This window comes from Pelodiscus sinensis, chromosome 8 (genome assembly GCF_049634645.1).
Source record: "Pelodiscus sinensis isolate JC-2024 chromosome 8, ASM4963464v1, whole genome shotgun sequence".
In the NCBI taxonomy this organism is placed as follows: Eukaryota; Metazoa; Chordata; order Testudines; family Trionychidae; genus Pelodiscus; species Pelodiscus sinensis.
In genome coordinates, this window is record NC_134718.1 from 43136149 (window position 1) to 43162445 (window position 26297).

The following is a 26297-nucleotide window of genomic DNA, read 5'->3' on the forward strand; positions in this document are numbered from 1 at the left end:
TCTGGCGACAGAGCCATGTAGTCTAGACATATCCTGGCGACAGAGCCATGTCCCTAACAAACCATATTGTGAGCTTTCATGGGCACATGAAGTGGGTTGTGCCCATGATGCCATCTACATATTTTGTTAGTCTTAAAGTGCTGCAAGACTATTTGTTGTTGTTTTTTCCAGTTACAGACTAACTTGGCTACCCCTCTGAAGCTTTTATAGTGGAGAACAGTCCTTTTCTCTTTTAACGAGAGTAAAAAACATCTTCTGATCAACTATGTCTCAAGAGTGTCTCAGTGTTTTGTCTCCCTTGAGGACTGAGAATGAAATGGTCAGATCTTTGAAATGTCATTCATGTCTCTGCCATAACTAAAGTCAAGGAAAATTGTTACTTTACTTAAATATGTATATAGATAAATTATGCCAATTTTTTAGCAATACATAATTCATACTTAGGCCCGTCCCTCCCACTAGCCTTAGACCCCTCATAACTTTAATCCAGCATTGTTTGTGCCTCAGCAGCTCTGGAGTTTGGCCACTCCTAAGAAGGAGGGGGGGCATGGCTACCTGTGATGCTGCTGTTGGGAGGCAGCTCAGGGTGCAAAGGGCTGGCTCTGCTGCTGCTGCTGGGGAGTTACTAGATAGTTGTCTGTATTCCCAGAACTCTTGCCCTCACACTATCACTCCCCTGCTGCTCTTTGACTGAGTCCATTTGGAAATGCACAGGCCCGACCTTGAGGGGCAGAAGAATGCCACGCTCCTGATTAGCAGCAGCATATAGCCAACTCAGAATTGGTAATACCCATCCATTCCCCAACAGCTGCCCTGGAGAGATGGCCCAACTCCCAGCCTTTTCAAACTGGGGGGAAAGCCTCTGCAGCGTAGGTATCACATAGGTTGTGCAGCTGTGCTGACCTGACCCCACACACCAGTCTCATTTATGTGTTGGAGGGGACAAGGCAGCAACTCTATACCAACAGAAAGGTCCCCTTTGCCAGTTACAATCAGAATCTTGTTTTTTAGGGCTACCTGAACAATATTCAGAACCTGGCCCCAACTACTGAATAAGTTTAAACATGTATGATTAGCTAGCAAAAGCTCAGAAGTTGTTAATGAATAGGACATTTTACAAGAACCGAATTCAGATGACTCATCTACGTGACTATCATTTAGACAGTTGATTGAACTGATCTAAATTTAAAAGCATTAAATCACATTTAACTGTTTTATTCTCTGTTTGTGGTATTTAAAAAACACAAAGAAACAAGAAGCTTGAATTGATCATTACAAAATGGAGTCTGCCCATACCCCTAACCTGCTAAACCCAAGCTTCTAAAGAGAAGCAGTATATGTTCCTTGCACTTAAGAGTGACAGATTAACTATCTATACAAATTATGTACATTCTGGAAGTCAGCCAGTCTTAATCTAGAGCAATAAGGTAGCTGAGGTAATATCTTTAAAAAACTGGATACAGTCTACACAATTTAGACAAGTGATGGGCAATCTAGATTAGTGTGCCACATGAGTAGCCTTCCCTCTCAGTGGGCATCAAGATTGTTGTAACCAAGATGGTCTCCTGGGATAGGGTAGCTTTACTAATTACACTTGTTTACCTAGAATTTGTGGGATGTGCTGACTGAACTGTAATAGAACTGATTGGCTTCAGAGGGAGCACATGGCTCTCACAATCAACATTGTGTGCAATCAGTATGCACTGCACTTCACATACTCTTGCTTTACATGCATGTCTCTTTGTTAATACTGGTGGTAAAAAGAGCACACGGAAGGAAACCAGTGGAATCTGGCAACCCTGTGTGTGGGCAAGGGTAAATAAAATGTCCTGGAGGTCACACACAGAATTCCAATGGGCCTCATGTGACTTGGGAGCTGCAGGTTGCCCTCCCCTGACTTGACAGAACCTGGATGAAAATATACCCATCATGTATTTAAAAACCACCAATAGCCTGTGGTGTGGGGTTAAGAAAATAACTTGTCCCATCTAAGTAATAATTTAAATTTAGTATCAAGGTAAATTATGACACACTGGAAATATTTTAAATTGAAGTTCAGCCATCAGTGTCTGAAATTTTAGCTGTGAGAAACTCTCTTCAAATACATTGGCTCAAAGGGAGCCTATTAGGACTTTACTTGAATCCAAGATCTGTGGTGATTCTCAAACTTGAGTAAACACGAGCCATTTCAGAAAGCCAGTTCTCCTCAGGCACTATAAATCCATGTATTTGTACCCACCTTCTTGAGCTCTGCTTAGCACACTTTGGCTGCAGCCAAGTACTTGGGCATCTATGTCCAAATCCTAAAAAGATTTCACACACTGAGATGCCAAATGGAGTGACCTCAGATCTAGATGAAAAATCTGGCAATAGTTTGAGGTAAGAGATCTGAGACTGTTGGCAACAGGTTTTGACGTTCAGTGATAAGGCTAGCAGAATAGCAAAAATGATAAGGTTAATGTAGAATTGTAAGAATAACTTGGACTCTGTCTTCCTGATTTCACACAGAAAGAAATACAAGACAGACCCAAACTAGTCATGAGAAATTAAAAAGTAGCTTGGAAAGACCACCACCATGACAATCAAAACAAGCATCTCAGAAGATCTGGATTTACAAGAGAGTCAAAACAGAAATGAGACTACAGTTTGTTTTTTGAACTGAGAAAGCAAAAGCCATCTTCTGCAATACTCTTCAGGACCAATTTCTGTTACTCCCCCCAAATTGCAGAAATTCCGGTTAATCAGAGCCCCCCAGGAGAAGGATCCATGAAAATGGAGAGAGGTAGTGTATGTGGAGGAGTGAGAAGAAGAGTTGGGAGGTGGCATGGAAGTGCATCATGTAACTTTCCTGGGAGATTTCTAAAACAGAGCAAAAGTGAATTAATTACACTTTACATGGCATGGAAAATGATTGCCCCGAACACAAGAGAAGGCCTCTCTTATCTATTCAGAAACAATGCAGTCACACACCATTTTATTCATTAAAATTCAGAGGGTCTTTTTTCTTTGATTCCATTCTTTGTTTTCTTGGTTCTGAAACTTGACTGAGTTTGTGTCATTCAATCTCACACTTTAGTTAGTCAGATTTTATTTAATCTTACATTATATAAATTCTTTGAACTAGGCCACTTTGGTGTTTTATGACTTCTTCCTACTCTGTGTTTAATATGAGGATTATATGCATAAACTATAATCCTTAAGTGAAAATGTACAAACATTAAAGAAACATATTCCAGACACCCCAGATCTTGTGTCCAGAGGCAAGAGCCATCTTGATGTCATATCCAACAAGGCCACCACCATAAGGAGGATTAGGGTTGCATAGCAACTTAAAAAAATGTGACAAAAGCAGACAGTTTAAAGCCATCACGTGGGAATGTTGCTAGGCAATATCTTTCCTTCCCTATGGTGGTAATCTATGTAATGCAGTGCAGGTGACCATATGGCAGTGAGAAGGAGTAGAGCTTTGCAGTGCTCTAGCAAATTCCTAGCATTGTAAGTAAAATAGAATGTTTGTGGCAAAATTCTCCAAGTTACTTTTAAATTAATGTTGTGTTTTAGAGTTAGATAAAAAACACTTCTCTACTGAAAATAAAGAAAATAAAAAATAAGGAAATCACTGATATCTTGGAGCCACTGCAAAATTAATGCACAAAAGAGTTAAACATTATCTCAGAATGCCTATAAAATTCATGCACAGCAATTCTTTGGCTACAATAGCCAATCAACTTTTTGTACAAGACACCAAAATCTATTGTTCTGGTGACGTACGGTTAATCTTTTCTTGAACATTCAGTAGAAGAAAAACTCTAGGCAATGTATATTTAGATACTTGCTACACATTTGAGTGAGAAAAACACTTTATCTTTACAATGAACAGTAACAAATAACGATGAGCCCAGCTCCAAAATATTCACCACTAAAGATCCATCTGTGCTTCTCCAAAGGACTATTCATTATGAATAAAACTGGTCTTTCTCCATTCATTATTTTCTATATACAAACACAATATGTACATACAAACTCACAAAGAGTGATGTATTCCCAATTTTGCTTTTATTATTCTTTTCATGGAATGCTAGTTTAATATTACAATATGGCAGTTCGTAACTACTGAAAATAGTTTCCAAATGCAGCAGAACAGTCTTGCTTTATAGGATAAGAGGGTTTTTTTTTTTTTGTATTTTTGTTTTAACAATCTACTATTTCTGAGGTTTTTGATGGTTTTCAGTCTCTGATGCTTAAGTGCACAACAAGCTACAACCATAGATTATTTTGATATCTATACATATATCCTATATATGTATTCAGACAGCTTTGTAAATTTATCTATAATTTAATATATTTATAAAATTGTGTACATACTTGTACATACATGCACATCTATAAACATACATACCACCTTTACTATTGACTCCCTTTAAAAAAAAAAAAAAAAGCTGCTTAATATACAGCTACTCTATACTCACTCCCAGCTAGTAAAGCCCTTTAGAATCTGTGTTACATGATTTTAGCTCAAATACTCCATTCCCTCAGATTGAGTGGCAGCATTTCTATGATATGTATATATCTATATCCCTAAAGAAAAATATTTTCCTCTCTCTTGTTTAAGAGGTTTTAAGTCATGCACTAATACAGTAAACAGTCTCTTCAGCTCCGATTTTAGAATTCTAAACAGTGTAAAATCTACTTCTGGAAAAGTTCTGTTTGTATATTTGTTGGTTTTTTGTTTTTAGTTACAAAAAATATATAGGATTGAAACCTATTGAACACATAGGTCTTTGAATGGGGCTATATTCTAGCCTTATAGATAAATTAAAAAAGCACACCCTCTTAATGGGATGCATAGGTGGCCATAAACAGACCATTTACCTGTATTTAGTAGAACGCATTAGATTAAAAAGTTGAAATCAACTGCTTTCTAAGGTGATGTCAAAAGACTGAAGAGCATTATGTAATTATATTCAATATACAGAGGTGGGCATACATGAACCTAGTTCAATTTAGTTTCCCAACACTCTTTCTAGCTCCTAGGATTTGCTCCACTGGTAATGTACATCCTGAAATGATCTAAAAGAAAGATCATTATAACTTTAGTTGAAAAATTTTGCTCTTATGATTTATTAAAAAGTAAGTTGTGTTGAAAATTAAAAAAATGTACATTAAATAACCTGAAGCACTCACTGAAACATCTGTACAAAACTATAGATACAGCGAGGAACAATGGTGGGCTTATTTCAAAAGGAAGTAACACCTATTAGCACATATAAAACTTGCTATGTTTTATTTCTCTACCAAATAAGAATTTGCATCTGTTTAGCAAGTAAAATTCAAACCACCTCACAATATGTTTACATTTAAAGTTTTATACAGTGCAAATATTTAAGACAGAGTAACTCCCCAGTGAAAATTGTGACACTATTCAGTGTCAGTCTTTTGCCAATTCTTCTTTCAAGAAGTCTATTTACTTATTAAGCTATAGGTTCACTATATATGTTTTGAAATTTGCTGAATATCAGCAGAAAAATGTGTGAACTAGCAGCAAATGAATTAAGAATATACGATGATCACTTGAGTGAATGCATAAAGTTTTCTAGACTGTATTCAGAATCATACTGTTCTGGATCCCAAAGTTCTCCAAGATTTTCAAGAATTGATTTCATAGAGGCTTTCCCAGAAGAAGTAGCAGTAGCATCTGCTTTTTCATTTTTCCCATCCTTAAAAAAAAAGGGGGGAGGGGAGGAGACATTTAAAAAAGTGTTTGATAATATTTATTAATCACAAATCCTATTTATTCCCAGTTTCCTTTTACACAAATTAATGTAATAACATCTCCGAAGGATTGATACTGGTGCTCTTTAGAGTACTGTGGAGTTCATTCACCTGGTCCAGCATCCTGGAGACCTCAGCAGTCCTGAACGACAGAGTTTTCTGGACCATGGGAGGTCCACCCTGCTCCCCACTGCAGGCCTGCTGGGCTGTGCTTCCTGCCTGGGGCTGAGGCTACGCTCACCAGCATGCTGACTCCAGCTGGAACTGTACTCTCGCTGCTGGTCTGGACTGCACTCCTGGACACTAGTCCTGCTGCCTCCTGGCCTGGGTGGGGCTACGGTCCCCACAATGCTGGGCCCAGCCAGGACTGTGCTGCCAGCCTCCACTAGCCCTGCCAGTGGTGCTGTGCTCCCCACGATACCCGCCCTGCTACTGTCAGAGCTGCACTTCCCACCAGCAGCCCAGTCCCTGGCCACAGGTATAGCTAGATCAGTGAGTCCCGAATTTTAGAGGTGCAACCTGTACTTGTGGAGCTTCTTGGTGTCCATCATTCCATTTCAAATGCTTGTCTGACCAGGATTCATATAGTCGCATTTATTTTTGCAGCTCTAAATAATTATTTTTAGCAGGTAATTTTGCATATGATTCTTTACCTTGTCAAGAGTGAATAGGTCAAGAAGCTGATCTGTTCCCATGCTCTGTAGGCTAGAATTCTCTTGGCTGATCACTGTATTTGCAATATTCATTTTGAATTTCTGCAGACCCATAATTTTCTCTTCCAAAGTTCCTCTTGTTATCAAGCGATACACATTGACAACACGTTTCTGAAAGAAAAATTCTCGTCATACAAATATTAAAGTATGTCTAGACATGGTTTAACCATGGTTTGTAAGAGTTTGGTTAGGAGGCAGGTTGCTCAGGAGGCAGCTTGCTCAGTGCTCTCTACTGCCTTATAGCAACTGACGTTACATTTCCTAGACTCTTGTTCTCTCCAGCTCACAAGGCACGCATCAGGCACACAATGTCATTGAGGGAAAAGGCAGACTCTTGTTTTCAGCAGCAACATTTGTACTTGTTCAGGGCATGATCCTGAACACAAAACTTCCATTAATGTCAATAGGTAATGTGGATGATTGACACCTCTCAGAATAAGGCCTTTAAACCCCAATTCAGCAAAACACTTGCTTAAAAGATTTTCTGAATTATTATAGCAACACTTCTAGAGATAGTCAGCTTCAGGCCTTTGTTGACAGTGGATGCACCAAGAGATGTTAAGTCAAAGTAAGAACAGTACTGTAAATTAGCATATATAACCCGCAGGTTATACACGTTTTTACAAACCCCGCCCCTCCCCCACGTGGTATACATGTCCACGGGTATACAAGTTTATTTTTACTCACAAGCAGCTCCCCCACCTGGAAGAGGGTAGGTTATGCCTGGCTGCAGCTGCGCAGGGCCTGGGCTCCCCTCCCGCAGGTCAGCCAGCTTGCCTGAGCTCTCTGCTCCCCTGCCCGGAGTAGGGTGGGTTTTGCCTGGCAGTGGCTGCGTGGGGCCTAGGTGTGAGTGCGGTGAGTGGATGAATGCAGGACCCGTTTTTACACAAAAAAGAAAAACCGCGGGTTATACATGCGTGCATGTTATACACGGCTGCAGGTTATATTCGCTAAGCTATGGTACATCATGGAAAAGTTAATGAAATTAAATGTCCAACAAGAATGCAGATGAGAGGAAAACTACTGAAACACTTCCACAGTTCTTTTCACCTGAGGCTCTCAAAAATGTTTAATTAGCATGAAGTAAATCTGTGAAGTTCTTTACAAATAGAGACCTGAAGCCCAAAACATTAAAGTACCTTGATTAAGGTCACAGTCACTGGTAGAGCTGAAAGGAAAATGTTGAGCTGTTTCCTGATCCTATGTGTTAACCAATGTAAAATGTTCCTTTCCTCATTCAGCTGAATGATCAAGCCTAATGCTACTTGAATAAAGACAATACAAAACCAAAAACACAGTGTATAAAAAAGAGCAAGTTCTGATGTATTCTGTTATGCAGCCTTATACCACTTCAAGTGAGAGAATGGAAAATTTCTTACTGATGCTTCTAGCAGAAGAGAACTATTACCCATAATTTTTTATTTTTAGGTTACTCTTTCTGCAGCTAACATAGGTGGAACAGTTTCGAAGCTATATCGTCTGGCCAACTCCCTCTCCCCCTCAGTTCCTGCCTTCTTCCAGATGAGATATTCCAAAGCTATAAAACTTGCATCATCATTAACAACAAATATTCAGAGGCAACAGAATAACTGTGTGTTAGACCAAAGATGACAGTCATGTGGTAATGATTCCACTTAATAGTTGTTTGTGACGTATGAGCCATCTTAGGTGATTAGAACTGTAGGAGATGCTGCTAGCAGAAAATATTTTTTTTTCCACTCTGTAAGCCAGCCCATGCTGAGTCAGGAATATTCCTTCAAGTTATTTCCCTCAGCCAGTAATCTGTGGTTGAAGCAACTCATTCCTCCAGGAAAAGGGGCAGCTTGCCCCTAACCTTCAGCTCTGGGGAAAGAGTCATGCAGTCTTTGTCATAAAGAAGTCTTGGAAGTGGCAGAGTTCCCACGAGGCTTTCCTCGTATGTCACAGTTCTACTTAGCTATTCTCAGAAGAACATGTGGTCTCTCTTTTCTGATATTCTGTGAGGATAAAGGCCAAAAGGAACACATTTGTCTGAAGTTTGGTCTATACTCTCTTTAAAGATACCATGCGGCATTGGGACTGCTAAGATTTTACTATATCGCTTTGTGTGCACATTCCAGGGAAGGAGTCATAGACGGTGCTTGATCACTGAGCTGGGGTTCATGGCTTTGACTGAGAATTTCATCACATCTGCTGAGGTGTCAGCAACAAACAGTTGACAGGGAAATGTACTTTAAAATACAAAGTCAGGGTGGCTCTCCATACTTGAGGGCTTCGAGAACCTTATAAGATGATGTCCTGCACTGGTGACCTCAATTTGCATGATCAGGTCCAAAACCCAGGGTCTCCTCAGACAACTGGGGATTGCCAATATTACTGTCACCTGTTAAATTATTTTCTGATCCACCTTCCTATAATAATGAGAATGATAGAAGCACATAGAGAAGGCCCTCCAGCCATCTGTGCAATGGGTTATCTGTCCCAATGGATCGGGGGTCCACTTCTCTACTGAAGTACTCACGTTCCTGAGGCTCATGAATAGGTCAATTAATGACAGGCTGAAGGGCCTGGATCAGCATTCATGTCAAATTCCTTGTCAGCATCCAACCCACACTGTGGAAATGTGCCACCTGAGGCACATTGCACATACATAAAGAAGAAAGGCAGGCTGAATTGGATAGCCTTCCTGATTCAGGTACCACTAAGAGTTATTCACTTTGGCTTGCTTTGCCAGTCTGCTTTCTGGTTCAAGTCTCCCTTTATGAGAGGTTCCTTAAGAGAGAGGAGAGAATGCTCTACTGATTGCATGGATTTCCACTGTTTTGGAGTGTAATCCTGGGCTTCTTGTTCCCCTCGGGTTATTCACATACGCAACCATGGTCATGTCTGACAATCAGGATGTGGTTCCTTTACAGGGTGGACTGCAACCTTCATAGCACAAGCTTGACCATTCTTAGAGGTTTCTCCTGTGGGTCCTTTTCTCCAGGTTGCCTTGAGCTAGCTGGGACCCAGGTGTGGTCTCCAGCCCTTGATGCTGGTGGCAGATGGAAGGACCAGGAACACAGGCATGTCCTTCCAAACTTTTAAGTAATTGATACCTGTTTCAAAACCTTCACTTGAGAAACAGTAACAGGGAACTTGGAAATGGCAGAGATGCTCAATGACTTGTGTGTTTCGGTCTTTACAGAGATGTCTGTAGGAATGCCTAACAGTGAATGCTAGTAGAAAGGGGGTAATTTTAGAAGGTAAAATAAAAAAAGAACAAGTTAAAAATCACCTAGAAAAGTTAGATGCCTACAAGTCACCAGGGCCTGATGAAATGCATCCTAGAATACTCAAGGAGCTGATAGAGGAGGTATCTGAACCTCTAGTTATCATCTTTGGAAAATCATGGGAGACAGGAGAGATTCCAGAGGACTGGAAAAGGGCGAATATAGTGCCCATCTATAAAAAGGGAAATAAGAACAACCCAGGAAACTACAGACCAGTTAGTTAACTTCTGAGCCAGGGAAGATAACGGAGCAAGTAATTAAGGAAATCATCTGTAAACACTTGGAAAGTGGCAAGGTGATAGGGAACAGCCAGCATGGATTTGTAAAGAACAAATCATGTCAAACCAATCTGATAGCTTTCTTTAATAGGATAACGAGTCTTGTGGATAAGGGAGAAGTGGTGGATGTGGTATACCTAGACTTTAGTAAGGCGTTTGATACGGTCTCGCATGATATTCTTATCAAGCAGCTAGGTAAATACAACTTAGATGGGGCTACTATAAGATGGGTGCATAACTGGCTGGATAACCGTACTCAGAGAGTAGTTATTAATAGTTCACAATCCTGCTGGAAAGGCATAACAAGTGGGGTTCCACAGGGGTCTGTTTTGGGACCAGCTCTGTTCAATATCTTCATCAACAATTTAGATATTGGTATAGAAAGTATGCTTATTAAGTTTGCAGATGATACAAAGCTGGGAGGGATTGCGACTAATCTGGAGGATAGGGTCATAATTCAAAATGACCTGGACAAATTGGAGAAATGGTCTGAGATAAATAGGATGAAGTTTAATAAAGACAAATGCAAAGTGCTCCACTTAGGAAGGAACAATCAGTTTCACACATACAGAATGGGAAGCGACGGTCTGGGAAGGAGTACGGCAGAAAGGGATCTAGGGGTTATAGTAGACCACAAGTTAAATATAAGTCAGCAGTGTGATGCTGTTGCAAAGAAAGCAAACATGATTCTGGGATGTATTAACAGGTGTGTTGTGAGCAAGACACAAGAAGTCATTCTTCCGCTTTACTCTGCGCTGGTTAGGCCTCAATTGGAGTATTGCGTCCAGTTCTGGGCACCGCATTTCAAGAAAGATGTGGAAAAATTGGAGAGGGTCCAGAGAAGAGCAACAAGAATGGTTAAAGGTCTAGAGAACATGACCTATGAGGGAAGGCTGAAGGAATTGGGTTTGTTTAGTTAGAAAAGAGAAGATTGAGGGGGGACATGATAGCAGTTTTTCAGATATCTAAAAGGGTGTCATAAGGAGGAGGGAGAAAACTTGTTCATCTTGGCCTCTGAGGATAGAACAAGAAGCAATGGGCTTAAACTGCAGCAAGGGAGGTTTAGGTTGGACATTAGGAAAAAGTTCCTAACTGTCAGGGTGGTCAAACACTGGAATAAATTGCCCAGGGAGGTTGTGGAATCCCCATCGCTGGAGTAGGTTAGATAAATGTCTATCAGGGATGGTCTAGACAGTATTTGGTCCTGTCATGAGGGCAGGGGACTGGACTCGATGACCTCTCGAGGTCCCTTCCAGTCCTAGTATTCTATGATTCTATCTTCCATGCACTCTATAGAGTAGTCTATACATTTAAGATGAAGTCTTAAAAGGTGGTTGTGTGACAGAGTAATGCCTATGCAAGATATTAGGGCATTTAGCAGATGAAGGTTCAATGCAACAGTGGGCCTCTTGTAGTTCCAATATAATGTGAGCACGTCTAGAATTCTCTGGAACCTCTCTAGAGATAGACACTTTGATAACAAGGATATATCTAGGTCTACTCCCGAATGAACTTGGAGGGGGGAGTGTTGGACAGAATGAAGGCACTTTTCTTGATAATAAATCAATGTGCCTGCAGGAAATTCAAGGTCATGAACATAGTTCTGTGTTTTGTTGGTGGGCATGGAGCGATGATTAAAATCTCTTCTCTAGGAAGGGGTACAGGTGGATCCCCTGTGATCTGAGTCTGGCTAGGGTTATCACCACCATCTCTAAAGACTGGGGGACATAGGACAAATCAAATAGGAATGTCATATTGATCTTGATGCTTGTCATAAGTAAACCTTAGGAACCTGTGGTGACATAGTCCTGCCTTGAGTGCAGGGGACTAGACTAGATGACCTATTGAGATCCCTTCTAGTCCCGCTTGTCTGTGATTCTGACCTCCTGGATATAGGAGTAAGAGATAGTGGTCCCTGAGAAGAAAGATGCTCATCATTGTACTTAATCTCTTAATCATTGAGAAGCATACAGAAAGAAACTGAACTATTCTAGATTTTAAAAGGCTCAACAAGTGAAGAAGAGTTCTGGAAGAAGATCTTAACCTCTACAATGTCATCCCTGTCCCAAAGGGACCTTCTGACTTGGTGTATCTGGAAAATGCATACCTTGAAAACCCAAATCAGACTAAGTAATAACTACACCATCCCTGCCAGATGTTTGTCCTACCTATTCTTAAAAATCTTTTAGATTCCACAACTTCCCTAGACAATTTGTTCCAATCCTTAACTACAGACAGTTAAGTTTTTCCTAATGCCTATCCTAAACCAAATTTGCTGTATCTAAGCCCATTGCTTCTTGTTTGATCCTCAGAGGTTAAGGAAAATAATTTTTAAATTATTATCTATGAGTCTGAGATTTCCAAGTCCTCAATGGCCAAGTCCCATCATGCAGGGAGGGGGAAAGGGTAACACTTTTCCAGAGCCCTCCTGGCCATATTGGGAAGGAAAAAGGTGCTTACGAGCCCTGTTTCTTTTACCAGGCTATTCAAGACACATTTTAGAATTTTGGGGAAGCATTTGTAACACCACAATTATGTCCCTTCAGTTTTTCAGAGGCCCTTTGAGACAGTGGACCGAGGTCCTCCTCATCAGTGGAGATTTTTCCTGCTGTGCCCATAGACTCCTAGTCATCCCCCTCTTGTTAGGGGTCATAGCTGCTCCAGATTCTATATGTATGTCTAGCTCACAGCCCTGGGACGTAACAGAGTTAAGGACAGAAGGGCGAGTGCAGGTTGGGCACAACTGACTAAGCCCAGCAGCACAGTCTCGAAGATGGAGCACCATTTTGATTTCATCTGATGCTTTTAGGCTGCTCTGCTGTATGTCTGCACCCTCCAGGTATAGCAGGTTAGCTAGTAGGGAGGTCCTGTAGTTAAATCTCTATGGTCTTTCAACACCTGACTAAAAACTGGCCTGGGAAATGGGAGGAGATCATTGCTCACCACTGTCACAAATTTTGAAAAAAAAAACAAAACAAAAACAAAAAAAACCACACCCTTAGGCATACGTCAACCTGAGAGCCGTAAAGACCATTATAAACGTATGGCCACAAAAGCAGAGAAACTGAAATCAAGCAGGAGCTGAGGTGGTGTGGCTAGAGTATGCAGCTCCAAAACTCGTCTATTCAGGAGCTGCAGAGAGGAGCGAGCGAGCAATTCACACAAAAATAGTGGGAGACCCCGACTACTGAAACAAAAGAGGTGTTTCTGTTAATCTTTCATGAGTAATCAAGTAGTATTTTACCTGCCCAATACGATGTGCTCGATCCATTGCTTGCAAATCTCTCATTGGGTTCCAGTCATGTTCCACAAACACTACTGTGTCAGCTCCTGTTAAGTTAAGTCCCAGTCCACCAACATGAGTGGTGAGCAAAAGAACATCTATGGATGGGTCATTATTAAACCTGTATACACAAATATAAAAGTCAAGTATTTAGAACTTCAGAGCTACTACAGAAATTAAACAAAACAACAATTAAACTAATAACTAATTCTGTATAAAATCAATTTTGCCACCACGTTTTCAATGCTTTTTCCTAAAGCTTTTTTTAAGTCACCCAAAAGAGATTTATTTACACAAGGAAAGATTGTTGCAAACTAGAAGAGGAAATAATTCAGTAAAAATTATTTTATATTAATTTAACAAAAAAATTCAGACCAAAATAAAAAATTAGTTGAGGAAAAACCTATAGTAAATGAAGGTATTTATTTCCTTAAAACTGTTTTCAAATGTGTTTCCTAAAAAACAGATTTTTTTGACACTGCTACAGTGTCAATAATGCTAGTACCCCAATTCACTTTTGTTAATGTAGAAAATTTTCCAGTAATTGTGTCAGAAAGTTAGACTATGTGCAACCTCCATTCTGCTCAGGGATTCAGAGCCAACTGATAAAAGCTCTTAATGCAGGGGGGGTTGGCCAGGGCATGTTGATTCACTATACTGATTAGGTAGGCTCCTTAAGGATCACTGACTAGCACTTAAAACTGCCTTGCCCACTTGAATTCCCAGGATGGTAGTGGTACTGCTGCCTGCCCTCTCCATGGAAACTCTATCCTTGGGCACAACTGACTCTGTGGACAGAAGCCATTTGTGGAAGTCAATGTGGCCTACAGTCACCAGAAACAGCAGTATTATAGGGGAATAGTGGGGGGTTACCAAGTCTAAACAGTGATAGAAATGTAGCCGTGTTAGTCTGGGGTAGTTGAATCAAAATGCAGGACAATGTAGCACTTTAAAGACTAACAAGATGGTTTATTAGATGATGAGCTTTCGTGGGCCAGACCCACTTCCTCAGATCAAATAGTGGAAGAAAGTAGTCACAACCATATATACCAAAGGATACAATTTTAAAAAAATGAACAAATATGAAAAGGACAAATCACATTGCAGAACAGAAGGGGGATGCGGGGGGGTGGGAAGGGGGAGGAAGGAAGGTAAGTGTCTGTGAATTGCTGATATTAAAGGTAGGGAGAGTGGGATGTTTGTGAGTTAATGGTATTACAGGTGATAATTGGGGAAACTGTCTTGGTAATGGGTGAGAAAGTTCAAAGACTTGTTAAGTCCTTGTTGGTAAGTGTCGAATTTTAACATGAATGACAGTTCAGAGGATTCCCTTTCAAGTGCAGATGTAAAAGGTCTTTGTAGCAGAATGCAGGTGGCTAAGTCATTTAGAGAGTGTCCTTTCTGGTTAAAGTGGCAAGAAACTGTTTTCTCTTTGTGATCTTGTCTGATATCTGTTTTGTGGGCATTAATCCTTTGGCGAAGTGTCTGAGATGTTTGTCCAATGTACATAGCAGACGGACACTTTCGGCACATGATAGCATAGATTATATTTCTGGATGCGCAGGAATATGTGTTCTTGATCTTATAACTCACTTGGTTAGGTCCAATAATGGTATCAGCAGAATGAATATGTGGACAAAGCTGGCAACGGGGTTTGTTGCAAGGGAAGGTACCAGGGTTGGTATTAGTGTGGTATGTCCTGTGGTGGTTGGTAAGAATCATCTTGAGGTTAGGTGGTTGTCTATAGGAGACTATGGGTCTGTCTCCCAGAGCCTCTTTGAGTATGGTATCCTGTTCCAATATAGGCTGTAGTTTATTGATAATGTGTTGGACAGGTTTAAGTTGGGGGTTGTAGGTGATGACAAGTGGTGTTCTATTGTTGGTTTTCTTGGGTCTGTCTTGAAGTAGATGGTTTCTAGGTATTCGTCTGGCTCTTTCAATTTGCTTTTTTGTTTCTCTGGGTGGGTAGTTGAGATTTATAAATGCTTGGTAGAGATCCTGAAGCTTCTGGTCTCTGTCAGTGGGGTTAGAGCAGATGCGGTTGTATCGAAGGGCTTGGCTATAGACGATGGATCGTGTGGTGTGTTCTGGATGGGAGCTGGATGCATGTAGGTAACTGTATGAGTCAGTGGGTTTTCTGTAGAGAGTGGTGTCTAATTTTCCATTGTTGATTTGTACGGTGGTGTCCAGGAAGTGGATCTCTCGTGTAGAATGGTCCAGGCTGAGGTTGATGGTGGGGTGTAGGTTGTTGAAATCTCTGTGGAATATCTCCAGTGTTTCTTGGCCATGTGTCCAGATCATAAAGATGTCATCGATGTCCCTCAGCCTGGACCATTCTACACGAGAGATCCACTTCCTGGACACCACCGTACAAATCAACAATGGAAAATTAGACACCACTCTCTACAGAAAACCCACTGACTCATACAGTTACCTACATGCATCCAGCTCCCATCCAGAACACACCACACGATCCATCGTCTATAGCCAAGCCCTTCGATACAACCGCATCTGCTCTAACCCCACTGACAGAGACCAGAAGCTTCAGGATCTCTACCAAGCATTTATAAATCTCAACTACCCACCCAGAGAAACAAAAAAGCAAATTGAAAGAGCCAGACGAATACCTAGAAACCATCTACTTCAAGACAGACCCAAGAAAACCAACAATAGAACACCACTTGTCATCACCTACAACCCCCAACTTAAACCTGTCCAACACATTATCAATAAACTACAGCCTATATTGGAACAGGATACCATACTCAAAGAGGCTCTGGGAGACAGACCCATAGTCTCCTATAGACAACCACCTAACCTCAAGATGATTCTTACCAACCACCACAGGACATACCACACTAATACCAACCCTGGTACCTTCCCTTGCAACAAACCCCGTTGCCAGCTTTGTCCACATATTCATTCTGCTGATACCATTATTGGACCTAACCAAGTGAGTTATAAGATCAAGAACACATATTCCTGCGCATCCAGAAATATAATCTACGCTATCATGTGCCGAAAGTGTCCGTCTGCTATGTACATTGGACAAACATCTCAGACACTTCGCCAAAGGATTAATGCCCACAAAACAGATATCAGACAAGATCACAAAGAGAAAACAGTTTCTTGCCACTTTAACCAGAAAGGACACTCTCTAAATGACTTAGCCACCTGCATTCTGCTACAAAGACCTTTTACATCTGCACTTGAAAGGGAATCCTCTGAACTGTCATTCATGTTAAAATTCGACACTTACCAACAAGGACTTAACAAGTCTTTGAACTTTCTCACCCATTACCAAGACAGTTTCCCCAATTATCACCTGTAATACCATTAACTCACAAACATCCCACTCTCCCTACCTTTAATATCAGCAATTCACAGACACTTACCTTCCTTCCTCCCCCTTCCCACCCCCCCGCATCCCCCTTCTGTTCTGCAATGTGATTTGTCCTTTTCATATTTGTTCATTTTTTTAAAATTGTATCCTTTGGTATATATGGTTGTGACTACTTTCTTCCACTATTTGATCTGAGGAAGTGGGTCTGGCCCACGAAAGCTCATCATCTAATAAACCATCTTGTTAGTCTTTAAAGTGCTACATTGTCCTGCATTTTGATTCAAGTCTAAACAGGCTTTAAAGAGCTGTACAATAGGTCACGCTGCTAGAATACTGAAAGAACCTCGTGTGTTTTACATGGATTGGTGTCAGGCTATTTAGACCCATTAGAATTCTAAAGAAGGAAGGCTGTCCCTTGATTGTCAGCAAAGAGCCAGTGTGGACTCTGCTGTTAGTTTTGTCAAGAGAACTGGCTTCCACCAGTATCCCACAACACCTGTCCTGATGGCTGTGCTAAGTGTTTTGAGATCTCTGCTGCCTTACAGGTATACACCACTCCTCTTTCAAAGCTCTGGGAAATTAATGATAACTGAGTGAGCTGCTCTGTTTGGGGAACAAACAAAAAATAAATAATTGGAATGCTTCTGTTCTGATGCTGCAGGGTGAGGGCTGGAGAGATTGCTGTGCTGCTTTGACATTTCTTATTGAATCCCAAAAAGAGCAGGGATCAGCTGTGCCTTCCCACAACACTGCACTGTAAGGTGCTTACCCACATTGCTCTGTTCTGTCGACAGGGAAGCTAGCAATGTGGCCATGAAATGTTGACAGTGGGAGGCAGAAAAACTGGTTTGACCGATTTTCACTTTTGGTGACACATGCATGTCGACAGTGCTTTTGTTGCCAAACCTTCCCAGTGTAGACATAGCCTGGCTGCTAGTACTGCTCCTCATGCAAGTGTATGATTTAGTAGTTCCTGTGGGAGGCGGAACAGACTATACATAGTTTCCCAAAAACAGCAGCAGATAGAAAGTTAGTTTCACTACTGCCCCAGTGCTCTGATACACAGCAATGAAGCTAACTATAGCAGTATTTATTACCACATTCATATTCTAAGAAAGTTACAAGCAGCAGCACATTCTTGAAGTAAATAGTTTTACAGCCTCAAGTTTAGCAATGCAGCTCTGGCTTCCTCAGTACACAACCATAACTACTAGCAAAATTAATTAATACATATATACATCAACATATAAAAGCAAAATCTGCAGAGGCATTCTAGTCATTAGGGAAAAACTTTTCTGTCATTGACAAGTGGGCTCTGAATTTACAAGCCCGTGCATAAACTAGAATGAAATGGGTTTTGAGTATTATCATGTGAAGTTACTGGTTGTTGCTTTCAAAAACAATGCTAATTGTAACATGCTGGTGGGGATTAGGGATGTTAAATTGAGGTAATTTTAGTACTTGATAACAATTCTATCAACTACTCGATTACTTGATGGGGGAAGGCAGCCCCACTCAGTCCCGGCTCACATCAGGTTGGGGACCATACCCTGCTATGGCTTCGCAATTTAAAACTCAGTAGGAGCAGGGGGGCAGACTATTAAAAGGGACAGCATATTACAATTTATTCAAACAACGTCTAAAAGCACCCTTTCTTTCAAAACGCATTAGTGAACGGATTTAAAATAAAAGCAAAACAAGTTCATTAAGAAAAAAAACAGTGAAACTAAGGTAGTAGGTACTAAGTTTCCACACAAGTGAAAATATGCATCTAAATGTCAAATTTAATTTAATAAATGGAGTCTTTGTTCAGGTTCCAAGCTGTGAGAACATCTTGGAACCTGGAGGGGGTCAAGAGGAAGGCTCCGGTCCGCTTCTGAGAAGTACCATACAAGGATCAGGAAGCACAATTTTGAATAAGGATGTTAGTGATCATGTATCTTAGTAATCGTGTAGCCACAACAGTTTTTAGTGGTAACACATTTACTAAAATGCTCCCTGGGAGCAGGGCCAGCAGACCGTGCAATCCTGGTCCTACTCCCCAGGAGTCCCCTGCCACCCTGCACTGCTACCTCTATAAAATCGTCTCCCTGTGCAGACTGGCTCCTACCTGCTGCCCCACACTGCTGTCTTCGATACAGAGGCAGTAGCGCAGGGTGGCAGCAGCCTCTGCCGGCTCAGGGCCTGAACTCCCTGTGAACAGAGGCTGCTCCAGCATCCCACCCTGTCAGCCGACGGTCAGGGCAGTGTGTGTGGGTATGTCTCCTAAGTCTTTAACTGCTAAGACACGAAGTCTCGTCGCAGCGGGCAGCCCAGAAGGCTGAAAGGAGCCCCGAGTGTTTAACGTCCGTGACTTTACTGCTAGGACCAAGGTCCCGTCGCAGAGGGTAGCCAAACAGGCTAACAGACGCCCCAGTGTGTAGGAAGAGCTTATTACACCTTAGATTTTAACTGCTAGAACACAAAAGTTCCTTCGCAGCGGGCAGCCTGGGAAAGGCTGGAAAGGTGCCCCAACGGATCTTGTCACCTGGGAGAGACACAGATCCAAACGCCCAAGCTCTCCCTATGTCTGTCCCTTTATGACCGGCTGAAGTTCTTTTAAATTGTGCTTGGTTCTATCACAGCAACTGAAGGAGTCAGGTTAAAAACTTAAACAGTTACAGGTTTATTAAAGGAACTTATAAATCATATGGTTACAATGGCTATTGCTCTATTTCTTAATTATTAGCAAAATATAGATCTTAAAATGGTTACAGGAAAAAGGTAAAGATAGAAAATAGAAAAATAATGGTACCAAGTGACAGCTTAATCTTTAAAGAGCTCTAACATTATGTATATATACTTAAACAAAGGACCACATCCAGGTACAATTTTTACCCCCTTCTGTGCCTCTCGACTCCAGCGTGTCAGGCCAGGGCCGGTCTCTCAATTCCTCGGAAAGACGAATACGAGGTGGGCGTCCCCTCTGGAACCTCGGGAGGTCAAACACCAAACCCGACCAGCAGATAGATGGTAGATTGACACACAAAGCAAATGTGCTGCTGGGCTCATCTTTATACCCCTGGGGGCCCGTATTCTCTTTCTTATCTTCAGAGGCCAAATTTTACTGGTCCATTTTGTGGTGCCAGTTCTTACAAGCAGGTTACAAGTTAATTTACACTTGTAAGAGAGGAAGATAACTAAATTAGGACTGCCGGATGTTCTGTTGGGCGGGAGATTCCTTCCCCCGTGGACGGGTATGTGTTCGTATCAATATGGGTTTCAGTCAAGGGCACAATGTACAGCCTCTTGGTCAACAATTAGTTCGACCACCCTCCTATCTCTGCTTACAGTTGGTCACGGTCACTGAGCCAGCATATCTAAACCTCCTGCTCCAAGGTTTTCAAAGAATATGCTGTTTTCCAGCTCTTATGTGCCCTGCATGGTTTTAAGCAGACAAAGATGGATGTTAAAATGGGGCTTTATGTCTGGCTACATTCCACCCCCTGATACGACACACTACGTCCCAGGATACAAGATGGCGGTGATACCAGCACCTTTTGCCCACCTTGGGGGAATCTAAAAATGCCCGATGGTCTGATTAAGGGGTTCATAATCGAGGAATTGGCTGGGATCTTTTCCAAGTGCTGCATATCGAATGTGCACAGAAGAGATAGCTACATTAACTAGGCATTTCACAATACACAAAGTTATGCAAAAAATGATTATAACAATTACAATAGTTAAAACAGTGATTAAAATGGAATGCAGGAAAGGAGTTAGGGAAAGTCCTAAATGTTGGGCTAACCAATTTAGCCATGAGATTTCCCCATCTTTAGCTACAGCATGTAGTATTTTAACTGCATCTTTTATAGCAGATACATCTTGTTCAATCTGCCCTGAGTGGTTCACATAGAAACAACAAGACTGATTAATCACAGCACATACTCCTCCTTGTTGGGCTAAAATTGCATCTAAAGCTATTCTATTTTGTAGGGCAAAACGGGCCACTGATTGGATCTGCTCATTGAGTAGGCCCAAAGCATCTGCAGTCTGGTTAAAAGCTATTTCTAGTTGCCCTGACACATTTACTATGGCTTGTTCAAGTTCAGCTACTCCAAGCCAGGGCAAGAATGCACGGGTAAATCGATGGAAACCTGTGGGACGTCTCACAAGAGGGTTAATAGTAAATTTCCTCTTGTATCGGTGCAAGAAGCTTCCAAGGTTTGTGATACCTGGAGCTGTAATGTGTGGGTGTACCGTTCTAGGCGGAGCACTAGAAATTACATCCTCCTTCTCTTTGTTAGCTTTCCTAAAGGTAGCTAGGAGCTTTAATCTTTCAGTTGGCAATCCGTGAATTATATCTCTGGGGTAGCCTAAAGCCAAACACTGCTTCCAGAGTTTATTCCGGAGCTCCTTCTCTTCCGGGGTTATTTCACGCTTGGGCTTAGAGCCCTCTGATTTACCTTGGGGATTTCTTCTCAGGTTTCGCACCTTGGCTTTAGCCGGCGGTGATTCATTTCCCCCAAACTCCCGGAAATACCGCACCATGGCTGTTAATAGGCTCTCATAATTATCCTCAGGATGATTCTGAGCAATGTCCCGAAGTTTCAGGGAGATAGCCTTATGGGCACCGGGTGCTCCCTTCATAAGTGGCCTGAGCTCATCTAGTTGAATTGCTTGTTCCCATGGGCTTCCTTCCTCCCCTTCTAAACGGGGGTTAACCTGGTTTAACAGGGTGATGGTAGCTGCTATTTGCAGGGCTCGTTTAACTTCATCTATGTTTGTCCATGGGCTAATAGTAGGTTCACCTCGGTCTGCCCGATGGATCCTTGCAGCCCACCTACAGGCTAGGGTCCAAAGGGTCTTTGGGCTCTCATCCTCTGGGAGGCTAAGAAATACTCCAGCACCCAGGTTAAGCCTACTACACTCCAGGGCGGATAAAGGTGTAAGACCAGCTCCAGTATCCCATATGCGAATTAACCAATCTATTATTCCTTCCTGGGGCTTTTTGGCAAAGTCTTCCTGTATTTCCCGTAATTCTGTGGGCCTATAGGACCGTGTAGTAACTTGGGTTGAGGATTTCTTTCTCTCTTCTGTCCTTCTAGTAGCTCTGCCTCTAGTTCTCCTGCCTCTCTGTGAGGGGCCATCCTCATCACTATCTGATTTCTCATTGCCTGATATTCGGTAAGTGATAACTGGTCTCATCTGGGCTGGGGGTACCTCCACCCGTTTGTCAGGTGAGTGGGAAGCTAAATCATCATTGTCAGAATTCCAAATGTCCCCATCCCAATCATCTGGGTCCAACCACAGAGCAGTTTCCACTTTGGCTCTATTAATGCTCCGTGGTTTAGTTTCTAATTTCTCTCTGCGTTCAATTCCTTCCTTTTCTAACATTGGGAGAAGTCGCCCCTGTAAGTGCTCATTATCTTTAGTTAATGTTCGCACCCGAGTATCTAAGTTCTGGCATTGCTTTTGAAGTTCGTCCTTCTCTTTCTGTACTCTGATAAGCTCTGTTTCTAAATTCCAGTAGCCTGTGCAAGCTGCTTGTAAGGCACCCTTTAATAGCCAGATGCAAGCGCTTTTCCCTTTTCCCTTCCTCATTTTGCAGGCGGTTCGCCAGTTACAGAACTCCTGCCAAATTTCCTTTGACTGTCCCCAATCTTTCTCTAACATCTCTTTATCCCACTTAGGGTTGCCCCATCCCTCTCGGGCAAACTCTTTCTCTATACAACTAAAATCCATGTCAATCGTGACTGGCTTCATGCTGCTGTATTTGAACCAATAGCACAATCCTGCCGACTACGCCAATTCTGTCAGCCGACGGTCAGGGCAGTGTGTGTGGGTATGTCTCCTAAGTCTTTAACTGCTAAGACACGAAGTCTCGTCGCAGCGGGCAGCCCAGAAGGCTGAAAGGAGCCCCGAGTGTTTAACGTCCGTGACTTTACTGCTAGGACCAAGGTCCCGTCGCAGAGGGTAGCCAAACAGGCTAACAGACGCCCCAGTGTGTAGGAAGAGCTTATTACACCTTAGATTTTAACTGCTAGAACACAAAAGTTCCTTCGCAGCGGGCAGCCTGGGAAAGGCTGGAAAGGTGCCCCAACGGATCTTGTCACCTGGGAGTGACACAGATCCAAACGCCCAAGCTCTCCCTATGTCTGTCCCTTTATGACCGGCTGAAGTTCTTTTAAATTGTGCTTGGTTCTATCACAGCAACTGAAGGAGTCAGGTTAAAAACTTAAACAGTTACAGGTTTATTAAAGGAACTTATAAATCATATGGTTACAATGGCTATTGCTCTATTTCTTAATTATTAGCAAAATATAGATCTTAAAATGGTTACAGGAAAAAGGTAAAGATAGAAAATAGAAAAATAATGGTACCAAGTGACAGCTTAATCTTTAAAGAGCTCTAACATTATGTATATATACTTAAACAAAGGACCACATCCAGGTACAATTTTTACCCCCTTCTGTGCCTCTCGACTCCAGCGTGTCAGGCCAGGGCCGGTCTCTCAATTCCTCGGAAAGACGAATACGAGGTGGGCGTCCCCTCTGGAACCTCGGGAGGTCAAACACCAAACCCGACCAGCAGATAGATGGTAGATTGACACACAAAGCAAATGTGCTGCTGGGCTCATCTTTATACCCCTGGGGGCCCGTATTCTCTTTCTTATCTTCAGAGGCCAAATTTTACTGGTCCATTTTGTGGTGCCAGTTCTTACAAGCAGGTTACAAGTTAATTTACACTTGTAAGAGAGGAAGATAACTAAATTAGGACTGCCGGATGTTCTGTTGGGCGGGAGATTCCTTCCCCCGTGGACGGGTATGTGTTCGTATCAATATGGGTTTCAGTCAAGGGCACAATGTACAGCCTCTTGGTCAACAATTAGTTCGACCACCCTCCTATCTCTGCTTACAGTTGGTCACGGTCACTGAGCCAGCATATCTAAACCTCCTGCTCCAAGGTTTTCAAAGAATATGCTGTTTTCCAGCTCTTATGTGCCCTGCATGGTTTTAAGCAGACAAAGATGGATGTTAAAATGGGGCTTTATGTCTGGCTACACACCCGATCCCCTGCCCCACGCTGCTGCCTCTGATATATCTTTTAAGGTGGTTCCCCCCCAAGCACTGGCTTCCATCTGCCTCCTGTGCTGCTGCCTCTGTGAGAGGCAATGTGGGGGAGGAGAAGGGGAGAGGTGCTACCAGCATGCATGAGAAGCTGGCTTAAAAGCCAGCTCCCCAATGGGCACCGCCTCCCCATGTTTGCTGCCTCTGATCGAGGCAGCAAGGGGGAAGGAACTGTGCATAGTCATCTGGATTAACCAATACATTCAGGCTTACCAATAAATTCAGGCTTATCGGTTAATCATTTAAAACAACTATACGCTAACATCCCTAATTCTGAACAGCAGGCTAAATGACCTATGGATGTAAGGTTATGCCAGAGTGACAAAGTACTTAATCTCATTAGGGACAAATCACAGTAACAATATTTTAAGTGTCCCAAACTCATAAGACTGTCTTTGAAAAAATTATGGAATTTGAAAAAATAATGTTTGGTTATTTGTATTTGCTTTATGGTTGAATATTACTGTGTTTCAAGTTTACAAGCTTTTCTTTGCAATAAGGGATAGATTTTATTTTAATTTTACAGGAAAGTTGAGATTCGCCCATGTACAAGAAAAACTCAGCACCTTAAGAGCTGGAAACACTGCAGTAGATCAAGAAAGCAAAAAAACCTTGTAATTAGGATTGTATCCAACTCTCTGCATGGTGGACAGAAGAGGAAACCAAGCTGGCTTGCAACTCGGTATTTTAGGCTTTATAATAAAGACCTGTTTTCATAGTTAAATTGTTATAAGTATATTCACAGCTTCAGAGTACACTTGGAATTTTATAATGTCTTTTGTATTAATAAACTATTAGATTATTTACTAACACATTAAGTCTAGTGTTATTCAGAATTCAATTCAATATTTTATTAAAAATTATTCATATTTTGACATGATTTCTTGCTACTCAATATTTGTGAGCACATCTTTACACTAGTTCTTTTAATCTGTTTAAAATTACAAAAATCAGTTATGCAATGATGTTCTGCCAGTATAATCTGATCACATACAACAGTCGCACACAAATAGAAATTACAGTACAGTACTCTATCTTATTAAAAATCGCAAGAGCTCCCATGAGACAACAGCCATTTCAATTTTGTATTCAAGTACGTAAAACCATCTATTGTAGTCTACCTTAGAACACAAGAGCAAAAGAAGAGAGGAACTTACCGTGAAACAATAGAATGCCTTTGACCAGCAGGTATGCTGCCATCTAATCGCAAGTATGTAACAGAGGGCAAGTGAGGCTTGAGAAGGTCATGTTCTACTATATCCAACATGCTCTTGAGCTGACAGAAGATAAGTATCCTGTGCTGAGCCACAACAGCTTCCGTGCCACTCTCAGAAGAGCCACTGTTTCCCAAGCCACAGTCTAGTAGTAACTTCAAGTAAATTTTAAAATAAAATTACCACAATTGATTATGTCTCTCTTGTAAGCAGTTATATTTGACTACTGGCAGAAGTGAATAAAAATAATATACACACACACACACATATTCTCTCTCTCTCGCTCGCGCTCTCGCTCTCCATAAAAATTCCTGCATGATTCATAATAAGCAATGAGTCTAATTCTGTAGAAACAAGGAATAGTGACTGTACATCCTTTCACACTACAAAGGACCTGCAAAATCTGACAGAAAAAAACATTTAACTTTTTATCCTGTTGTTTAAAACCTTGTTTTCACCAAAGTTGAAGTTTACCACCAAATACTGGATGAGTAAGAGAAGATCAGCACACATAGTCATGTGTGATTATATAGAAAACCGAACGAAATGTCTTCAAATCACCAAAGGTCTCTTCCATAATAAATAGGTCAAGCCATTTTGTGCCAAGAATAAACAGGAAGCAGTAAAAGAACAGAAAAAGCAACTTTAATTCTTCAGACTGCCAAAACAACGACTGAGGCCTGATCCTGCATGTGATGCATATGTGCAAACTACTGAGCCCCACACAGATTATAATGCAGAACAGGAGAGATATTACATAGTGATCTAAGTAACTACATACTTTCTGTATTTGTACAAAATCAACACTTTGTACGTATGTCTAATTTCTTAAGAAATGTAGCACTATTTTTTAAATTAAATTTTAGCAAATATTTCTATTCCTTTTTTCCATATAAGCTGCTTGCCTGAGTCCCATGCTAAGAGTGAACACTCAGTTAAAAAATAGTGCAGTACACTCAATTTTACATGGAAATTGCATTTAAATAAATCAATTAGAACATTTAAAATATGCTATTATTGAAGTAGCATCTTTGCTTACTATAACATAAGAATGGCCATATGGGGTCAGACCAAAGGTCTATCTAGCCCGGTACCCTATCTTCCACAAAGGCCAACTCCAGGAGCTCCAGAAGGAATGAACAGAACAGATAATTATCAAGTGATCTACCCCCTATAACCTATTCCCATCTTCTGACAAGCAGAAGCTAGATACACCATTCCTGCCCATTCTAGCTAATTGCAATTGATGGACTTATCCCTCCATGAGTTTACCTAACTTTTTTTTTTTTTTTAAACCCTGTGACTGTCTTGGATTTCACAACAGTCTGGCAAGG

At 41.5% G+C, this 26297-nt stretch overlaps 2 protein-coding genes across 2 annotated transcripts in view; both read right to left on the bottom strand.

The window, feature by feature from the left end:
- Positions 1 to 4037: 4037 nt before the first annotated feature.
- BTAF1 (B-TFIID TATA-box binding protein associated factor 1) overlaps positions 4038 to 26297 on the bottom strand; it is a 117882-nt gene continuing 95622 nt past the window's right edge. Inside the window, exons 35-38 of the mRNA XM_014581830.3 lie at positions 24907 to 25118; positions 13259 to 13418; positions 6426 to 6596; positions 4038 to 5717 (exon numbers count right to left, since the gene is read on the bottom strand). Coding sequence (XP_014437316.1) covers positions 5568 to 5717; positions 6426 to 6596; positions 13259 to 13418; positions 24907 to 25118 — 693 coding nt within the window. The 3' untranslated portion in view covers positions 4038 to 5567. The remainder of the gene's footprint in view (positions 5718 to 6425; positions 6597 to 13258; positions 13419 to 24906; positions 25119 to 26297) is intronic.
- On the bottom strand, positions 20199 to 23676 carry LOC142830467 (uncharacterized). The gene has a single exon (XM_075935619.1). The coding sequence runs from the start codon at positions 22383 to 22385 to the stop codon at positions 20199 to 20201; it is 2187 nt and encodes a 728-aa protein (XP_075791734.1). The 5' UTR covers positions 22386 to 23676.